Source organism: Argiope bruennichi, chromosome 4 (genome assembly GCF_947563725.1).
Source record: "Argiope bruennichi chromosome 4, qqArgBrue1.1, whole genome shotgun sequence".
NCBI lineage: Eukaryota > Metazoa > Arthropoda > Arachnida > Araneae > Araneidae > Argiope > Argiope bruennichi.
Genome location: NC_079154.1, coordinates 50,262,907 through 50,273,348, shown reverse-complemented (window position 1 = coordinate 50,273,348; position 10,442 = coordinate 50,262,907). Strand labels below are relative to the sequence as shown.

Below are 10,442 nucleotides of genomic sequence, written 5' to 3'. Positions count from 1 at the left end.
AAAATAATTTTCATGGTTCATGATTTCCCAACTTGACTCTTTGAGAAATAACGAAAAAATGAAAGATCTACCACGGATCCACATTTCTGTCCCGGAAATCTGAATTTACCAGAAAAAAATAATTAAAAGTCAATAAAAAAGTCTTTTGATCGTTCTTGTTTAAATTAGAGAAATGTTCAAAACGTTTATATAATTAGAATGAAAGCTGTAGTACTTTTAGATTTAATTCGTAAAATTTTTGTGGAAAAGCGACTAATTTTAATTTTTTTTTCAAAATTCGGTTAAGTTAAAAGGTGTAAAAAAAAAAAAAAAAACCTTAGAACAATAATTTAACAACTATTCTCTTCGATAGTACACAGATTATTTTCCTTCAATCATTAGAAAAGATAATATAGGCAAATATGTGGGGAAAATAAATTATCTAAAATAATATAAAACATTAAATAAAAAATCTCTATACTAGATTCGGGCTTCAAGACACATTGAGTCACTGTTATAACTATCTGTGTATCAAATTTCTCAGCTGTAAGTATTTATCTGGACATCGCAAGCATTTCTTTTTATAAGTATAGTAAAATAAGTATAATATATAGTAAATAAGTAATAAGTGTAAAAAGAAAGAATATATATTTAAGACTATCATTCATTTAAAAGAAAACAAGTGCTCGAATGATTGAAATTGAGGATTCATATCACTTCTCATATTTAATCCTCAAATGATATATTTTTCCCAATTTTTTTTTTCATTTAAAAATATTATATGAATTAATTTTGAAATATTCCATGAGATTATTTTGAGATCGTATGATCAAATTAAATAGATTTTAATTAAAATAAGGCATAATTTTAAATTTGAGCATCATTTCAGAGAATAAGACTTTATTTTGTACAATCGCAATTCATGAAAAGTATTCATGATATTACTTCTAAACTTTCCAAAAAACATATCACCTTAGTTATAATTTGAAATTTTTTTTTGCTGAAGTAAATAATATATCAATTTTGATTTAAATTCTGAGTGCTATTATAAAGAAGTTACAAAAGAATTACTTTTATAATTTTAGCAAAGAACTAAAGAATACTTTGCGTTCCTGCACTGACAGAAGATGTTACAGTGCAACCGAACCTTATTGGCAGATAAATAAACTAGTGAGTTGAGTCGATTGTTTTGAGTGCAATGTTCGGAAAATGGTTCTTGACATCAATATCCGGAAAAGGATTAACATCTTGAATGTTAAAAAAAATCGCGCCGCGATTCAAACATGAAGGTTATCTGTTAGAAGAGCTCGTGGTCACGTTCACGCTTACAAGAAACATCTCACGCGCAGTGAACAAAGACATTTAAATGAAATGTAAATTAGCCTGGCCGTGAGTTCATGAAACGTCTCTCTCACCTCCAATCCTGAGTAAAAAGAGAAATCGTAATGTGCTCTAGAAATAGCTTTATTTCTTAACAGTCCGATATACTGTGGGGAAACGACGGGAGTGCAATAAAGATATAGATAATCCAGACTGCACTTTTGAAAATCAATTGTGATAAAGAGGAAATATATATATACATAAATAAAACCAAAGACAGAGCACCATTACACGTGCAAAAACAATAACGGAAGCAAAATAATAATAATAATAATAATATGCCCCGGGTGCCTCTTTCTCTCGCTACGCCACTGGCGATACAATATGATTAAACCAAAAACAAAATATTTCTACAGGTTAAAATAAAACAAAATTCCATGCATTAAAGTTAGAAGTATACATAAAGTCTTATATAATAAATATTTTTTTTCAGTGGACCAAGCAGAGAAATGATGTAAAACTTACAAAAGAAAAAAAGCTAATATAATGCTCTATTTATCATAAAAATGTATGTCATAAGTCTTTTTTTGTACTTACATGCACAAAAGCATCATCTATTAAACTTTTTTTCTCTTAAAGCTGTGCTTCTTCAGGGTTTTTTTTAAGACTCAAACACAAATTCGTGATAAAATACGAAGCAAACAGGTTGGTTGTCATTATCAATAGACACATAAATCATTGATGACATGAAGCAAGAAGTCTAGGATTTGATTAAGCATTAAAAATCACCCATTTCATATACGAGTTAAAGTTAGAAATGTTCAGAAAATTATTAAATACAGTTTTGAAATATTTCTCAGAAAATTAATTAAAAATATTCAGTTTTAAAAATATAAACTTATGTTTGTCAGCTATGAAATAAAAATGAATATGAAGTAAAATTTTCATTTTCTTGCTTACTTATTTTTTTGTAATATAACAATATTCAAAGCATCAACTAATTTTTCCATTTGGGAAAACAGTATTGTCTGAATAAGAATGATGTTCGATAAAATTTTAATAAATAGCATATCTGATATAAACCTTTTAAAGATAGTTAATTTATAGGTCCTCAGTCTTTAAACAGAATAAATTTTGAAATAGAAGCTTAGACCTATTAATTTAAGCACATCAATTTTTTTCTACAGCAACAGTACATATTTTTGTGCTTTAAGAATTTGACAGTTATATACATAGGAGATTCTTTTGGTCTTCCTAAGATCTCGTGTTCAGACACAGGCCTTCACCAACCCAACATTCAACAAAATTCTATCCACGACACGAACTTGAGGGCCCCATTCTACACTTTCGCAAAAGCGAACTGTAGCAGATGTCTCTCGGTTATTTATTCACGCAGATGGTTCAAGATAATCACTGCGATCTTCAAAAAGAGAGACGACTCAAATTCCCGCAGCTTATCTGTAAAATAAGAATGATGAAACTCCGGAGAAAAAGTATTGAATTTTGTTTTTAATCGAAGCTTAGATAGTAAAAAATTTTCAATTAACATTTATTTAATCTGTCGGAGTGAAAGCATATCGAGCAAAATTTTTTACATGATTTCATTTTTCTTTCTAGGAATTACGAATGATTTGCTCTATTTTTTTCAAGAAAATTAATTTCAAAATAATTTTATGTGAAAATATAGCAATGGAAATCTTTTTTAACATAAAAGAAAATAAATGTATCATTTGCTGAAATTCTTCATCATTTGCATCCTTTTTTGTAGTCTCCATATTTTATTAAGAAATAATTTAAATTATTAAATATTATTATGATTAAACCTATAAATAATTTTTCACCAACTTTATTAAAAAATAATAAACAATTACTCAATTTTAAAAATCATCAAAGTAAATTACATTTTTTTTTCATGACAAATTCAGAAATTTCTTTTAATATTATTTAGTTATATTTGTCGGGACCAAATTTAAAATAAAGCGAATTTTAATTTATTATAATCCATTTTTTAAATACAATCCGTGGTTAATATTTAAATCTAATTACTTTAAATATGATGTTTATATTCTAAAGAAAATGTATTTTTTTTTAAAATATCAATGTACATTTTTATTAATAAAATTAAATTTACGACAAAGTGAAAAAATGTTAATGTATTGTAGGCTACAGTTACTTAAAATTCTATTATATGCAATATTTCAAAATTTAATAAAAATTAGCAAATGGAAATTGGCACTTTCACGATAAAACTTTTATTGCAAGCCCTCTTATTAGAAAAATCTTTCAATTCGTTGCATGAAATATTTTTTTTAGAAGAGAGAATAAAAAATCTGTTACATGCCTCAAAATAAAAAAATATAAAATTTATCTCATATAAACTTTTAAGGAGGAAGAATGTTTTTCGCACATAAACTGCAATCTTTTCAAGTTTTGAATTACGCTTTCAGTTTTTTGAAGTAATTGAGTGAAAGTGCAACTCTCTATCAAACGGTCCGATATGAAAATTCAAATCGTCCCAAACTGGATTTACGTTCGATTTGACGCATGCGCAAAGCGTGCCGTCGCGGCGTTGTTGCTTGCCGCGTCATCCAATGAGCGTGTACATCCGCTCCAAGCAATGGCTGATCATCTGCGTGATATTTTCTCTCTCTGGGGTCATTTCGGCAGTGGATGTCGAACCGTCTCCGAGAAACAACTGATCGCGTGAGATGTGATTGTGAAGTATTTCGACGCCTTCTTTCTCGTTCGACATCTAGATTACTGTCCATCATGTGGATTCCATCTAAACCCGAAGCTGCAATGAAGGAAGTTCTCTTCAATGAGCTGTACACCGAGTGCCGACTTGCAGCGCCTGGTGCTCGTCTCTCATACAATCTGAGGAGTAGGCTCGAGCGATTTGGCCCGCAAGAGCGCCGTGAAATCGTATCCCGAATTCGAGAAGGCTGTGCGCCACTGTTCGTTGCCTGCAAAAAAGGGAACGTGGAAATTGTGGAATACCTCATTGAATACTGCGATGCTGATGTTGAACAAAGGGGTATGTATGAAGTACCTGACGATAGATCCATTCATTTTGTTACCCCCTTATGGTGTGCATCTGTAGCTGGTAAACTGAGTGTTGTCAAGTGTTTAGTGGAGCACGGCGCCAATGTAAATAGTGTGTCTGATACCGGTTCAACGCCAGTTAGGTCAGCATGTTTTATGACTCATTATGATATAGTAAAGTATTTAGTGGAGCACAATGCAGATATTCTGAAACCTAATTATAATGGTGGGACATGTTTGATAAATTCCGTGCAAAGTGTGCCTCTTTGTGAGTTTCTCATCAAACATGGAGCTGAAGTAAATGCCCAAGATATCCAGTTCAAAACAGCTCTCCACTATGCAATACAGGAGCACCGATTTGAAACGACAAAATTGTTGCTTGAAAACGGGGCTGATCCACTAATCAAAAGCAGATATGGTGATGATGCATTGCAAACTGCTTGTTTGAAGAGTGCAACACATGTATTTGAATATCTTTGCTCCAAGTACAACTATTCAACAGAAAGAATTGCTGAGGCCCACGAACTAATGGGTACTACCTTTCTTGAAGAACACCACGATTTAAGAAAGGCTTTACATCACTGGCGGACGGCCCTGCAGTTAAGATATAGCAATCCAAATTCCCGTATAGAGAAGAAGCTTGCCCCTAGGAAGGCTTCTCATCTCTATGCAGTTGAATTTACCACTGTTGAAGAGTTGGAGAACTTAGTTTTAGATTTAGATGCCATGCGCATACAATCTTTACTTGTGTGTGAAAGAATACTTGGACCTCTTCATCGAGATATGATCTTCCGATTGATGTATCGAGGTGCAGCGTATGCTGATAGCTTGCAATACCTGAGATGTATAGACCTCTGGCGGTATGCTTTAGATTTACGTATCCAAAAAGACAGTCTTCTACATAGTGAAGTGTGTTTTGCTGCCCAAGCTCTTGTCCGCCTCTTTCTAGATCTTCATGAAAAACACAATGCTGGTTTACTACGGGAAAAGATTCAGTTTGCTGATGTCTTTGACTCTATTCGTCTTCTAGTAGTGAGGTTTAAAGAATCCCAAGAACTCCTAAATGTTAGACCTTTATTCAAGAGACAGCAGGACAATTTTGATAAAATTCTGAAAGTAGTGACACATCTTTTTTATGTCCTCTATGTCATTCCTAAAACCCCACAAGAAGTTATAGAAATGAGGCAAATAATAAGAGAAGTGATAAGCCTTCAGCCTCGTAGTTCCATGGGAGATACTCTGCTGCATCTAGTTGTTTCAAAGTCAAATACTATGAAAACAAATACTTTTTTTGAAGACCCTCATGCAATATTTCCTGATCCTGGTGTAACTGAACTAATGCTTCAGTGTGGTGCAGATGTAGAAGCTGTGAATTACAATCTCAGTACTCCTTTACATATAGCTTCTCTTCCATTAAATTTTCAACCCGGTGTTGTAGAAGTGCTTTTGAATTATGGGGCTCACATTGATCGTAGGAATGGAAATGGTAATCACCCTCATTATATGTTACAAAGTATAAATGAATGTACAATTAATCATTTGCAATATGTGACATTAAAGTGCTTAGCTGCTCGAAAAATTGTGGAAAAAAACATTTTATTTGAAGGTGAAGTTCCTGTTAAACTAGAAGGATTTATTAAAATTCATTAATTTTTAAGTATTTGAGCTCAAGTTTTAAATTGATATAATTTTTTGGTACAAAATATGTATGGTGTTCAGATTCTTGAAATGTCAGAATCTTATTTCCAGAGCTTTTAATTTTTAGATCTTGAAATTATGACAAATATGCATTGGAATGCATGATATTTAAAATGTTCTCTTTTATTTTTAAAGCAAGCAAGTACATTAAGTTGAAAAAAAAATTTAATTTGAATACTTGTTTTAAATTTTTAGTTTTCATGGAAGTTATTCAGAGAGTGTTTAAAAGTTTCCAAGTGCCATTCGAGAAAATATGAAATATAAATATCTAATGTACATAATCGATGTTTATTTAGTTGATTGTACAGATTTTGTTTGAGTTATATATTCTATTAAGTTATTATATAGTGTCGTAAAGAATTTTATTTTGTTTTGAGACTTGGTGCATATGTGTTCAAGTTCCTTTTTACTATAAAATCAAACAAATTATTTTTTATTTTAAAATTAGTTTATAAATCTATAAATTATTATGAAATGAAAGTGTTTGTGTACTAAATTTACTTTTCTGATATATTTTGTTCTGCCTCCATCAATAATTTATTAAACAATTTTTTTAATGAAAACCAGTACATATTTTCCATATATAAATAACATTTCATAATTTTTTTAAAAAAGTTCATTAATTTATTAGTTAGTAAATAACTTAACTCTTTTTTTATTTAGAGAAGAAAATTATAATTTTTATATTGCATAAGAATTTATTCTATCTGACTGTTATGAATATTTAATTTAATCATTATATTATCTTGGACTAGTCTCAAATTAGAATTTATTTAATGAATATATATTTATTTTCAATCAATATTAGAAATATGTACTGCATACTTTTTATTTTTAAGAAGTTCTACACAGGTGGAAATGGTGTTTCCATTTCATTTCTATATCTTGAAAGCATTTATATGAAATGATTGCAATAATTTTAAATATTTAATATAACAATTATTAGCTTAAAATTTTCTTAAAGGATAGAATAAATAAATTCTTTAAATAAAAAAAATATTAGGAATTTTTTATTCTAAATAAGAATTAAGAATTTTAATAAGATCATGACTCAGTGAATTTCTCGGTGACTAATATTGTTTTATTGTATTGCACTTTTTTTATTAAAAATTACTCTTAAAGAGATTTAAAAAAAAATACTTTAATTCTAAAAATGGCAATCTTTATAAAGATGATTTATGATTTTATTTAATATTTGACTATATATTTTATTATCTGTAAGCTTTTTAGTTCTAAAAAAAGATATACAGTTAATAAAAGATAGTTGTATTATTGTAAAGATTATTTGGCTTTTTTAAAGTTGTTTTGCTTCATTTCAAAAAAAAAAAAAAAAAAAAAAAAAGATGTGTAATAATAAAAGTTTACTTTGAAATTATTATTTTTACAATTTGAAATGAGTGAGGATTAATTATTATTATTTACTGGATGATAGAATGTAATTAGTATAATGGAATGTAATATTTAAGGACGATTTAATCTGAAATTTATTCAGATGTAAATCAATGATGAACTGTAGTTTGCATTTTAAAATTGTCAATATTTAATTAAAAGTGTGGACATTTTCTAAGTAAAAGCTTTAAAAAATCTGAAATATTGACTATTAATGAAACATTAAAATTTTTTTCTTTAATATCCATTTGTAATTTATTACAGATTAGCATACTAAAAGTATTAAGTAAATTTATTATGTTGACCAAAATAGACTATTGCATCTTTAAAGAAATGTACATATCTTTTATAAAAATATTACAATTATAAAGTAGATTTTATAATTATTAGATATACATTGAAAAATGTTATGTCAATGATATTATTGCAGATCGTAAATAATATCATTGTATTGAAATCAGTATTAATAATTTTCATGAAAATATAGATTTTTTTTTTAAAGTTATTCAGTTTTTTTCAGTATCAGTAGTAGGAAAAAGTACATAAAATAAAATGATTATCAGTCCATTGAATTGGATTTGCATTATTTAATAATTTTTCATTTCTCATAAATATGCTTGGTGAGCTTGATTATACTATGTAGTTATCAAATATGTAATACAATTCTGGCAGATATAATCATGTTTATAGGAAAGAAAAAGAAAAAAAAAGTTTAAATATTTCTCCACAATTATTCATAGAGTGTTTAATGCAGAAATTTTGATATTTCTTATAGTTTTAAATTTTGTTTTTCATTCACTTAATGAATCATAGAATAGATGTGAATAAGACATGTGTGGAATGTGTTTGATGTTATATGTGATGCTATACTGTGTAAAATTTTGCTTCTGTCAAATGTTAATATCATTCAAAATGCCTTTTTTTTGGGGGGGGGGATTTACTTATCTTTTTTCAAATCTCAAGACTGTTATTTTTTTTTAGTGATTGACAATTTTGTATTTGTTGTTGACTGCATGTTGTATTATTTTATTTGAAACACATTATGACAAAAAATTTTCTTTTGCTTTTTTCCCTTTTTCCCCTGTGAATCCCACACAGTGCACTAAAAGCACATTTGTATGCAGTATTCTCATAATTTTGCAAACATTGTTTAAGATGCTTATTTTTCCCTTTTTGTGTTTTAAGTGTGTCAACTTGTGATAGTAAAAATCTAAAATGATCAATGTAGACAAATTAAAATATGGTTGGTGATTTTTACTGTGATTTTGAGCCATCGTGTATATACATTATACAACTGAAGGGAACATGGTGTGCTTGTTAATTTTAGTACTGTTGCATATAAATAATTCCTCATATTAAGAGATTCTGTATTCAAAAATAAGCTTCTAGGAACTTTTTTTTTCTAAGTTACTATGCCTAAGTTAGGTGTAGATTTTCATTTGTAATGTATGATGGAGTTCATTAAAATCATTACTCTTGTATGTTTGACTTACTGTATTTTGAATTACTGATACAATAACATATTCAATTTGTTTCGAAATACTGACATAATAACTTAAACAATGAACACATATTTTATAAAAATAATTTGCTAATTTTATTAGCTGAACCAAGTTTTTAGTATTTTATCTCATTCCCCCCCCCAATCATGAATTTTTTAATTGTTATTTAATAAACTCGGAGAAAAAATTTTCCCTCCATTTTTTCTTATTTTTTATATTAACTGTTAATGCAAAATAGTAAATGTAAAACCATTTTGTGTTAATTCTCATTTAACAATAATAAAAGAACATGCAATAAAGTTCTTAAACTTCATTATATAATTAATAAAATTAACTTTTTTTTTTTTTTTTTGTAAATATTAGAACAAATTGGGTTTGTTTATGTTAAAAATTCATCTTAAAATAATTAGCATAATTTTGAATTTGTTTATATGAATGTTTAGTTGAAAGCATTATAGGAATCCAGTTTTCCTGATCTATTTATTAGTTTTTGTGTGTATTTTTAATTCTAAAGTGACTAAGAAGTTTGAAAACAATAGAAAATTTTCAAGTGTAATATTTTCTAGAATAATTTTTTTTCAAATTCTGATAAAACAAAACAACAACAAACAAAATTGCAACAAATAAGTATGTATTTCTTTAATTAATCAGTTTTAACAACCTGATTAAATATTTACATGAAAAACTACATTGCAAAAAGCACATCAATAGAATGATTATTCAATGATGATTAGGGAAAACTATGACTATATCTGCAGATCAGTGTTAAATGATTAGAATTAATAAATTAAATAAAATAATTATTTACAGTTCAAATATTTTATCAAAATATAATTCATTTTAAGATTTCAAAGACTGTTTATGAATTCTTAAAATTTTTGCTAAAAAAATAAAAGATTATTAAGATTGTCAATTGTTAAAAAAATAAAGCATTTCTTTAATAATTGATACAATTTCAAATTGAGACATTAATTTGATAAACTGCTTTGTAATTTTTGAATCTTTATTTTAGACTGAGACTTTTTTCCCCTTTGTTTATCAATTATACACTTATTTGCTACCATAATTTCATGTATTTGGTCCTAATATATTGGAATACAATATATAATAAAATTATATTGGAATATAATACACAATTGGATTTATTTTGATCAAAATCTTCTACACTTACTAGATGCATATTTTCTAGTTAATAAATTGGAGAATAACAAATGTTCAATGAAGAAAGGATATTTGTTACAAATAATAATAAAACCCTTCATTTTGCAGTGTTTGTATTACTAATTTATGGAAATGTATTTTGAACACTTGATCAGTGCTATAAAATCATATATCTTACAAAAGAAAAATATATTTATGTATTCATCATTTTTCTTTAATTATTCAAGCTTTACTTATAATTTAAAATACACGTGAAAATTAAATTGGGGAGCCATTTTTTAAACTGTGCATTGAATAATGGCCTTAGTGCTTTTTTGGTAACGATAGTTTTGTTCATTTAAAATTTTTTCC

The 10,442-nt window shown here is 27.7% G+C and overlaps 1 protein-coding gene across 1 annotated transcript; it reads left to right on the top strand.

Annotated features, from left to right (window-relative positions):
- The first annotated feature begins 3,894 nt into the window (after window positions 1-3,894).
- Window positions 3,895-8,909, top strand: LOC129966075 (protein fem-1 homolog A-like). The gene has a single exon (XM_056080444.1). The coding sequence runs from the start codon at window positions 3,970-3,972 to the stop codon at window positions 5,989-5,991; it is 2,022 nt and encodes a 673-aa protein (XP_055936419.1). The 5' UTR covers window positions 3,895-3,969; the 3' UTR covers window positions 5,992-8,909.
- Window positions 8,910-10,442: the final 1,533 nt, after the last annotated feature.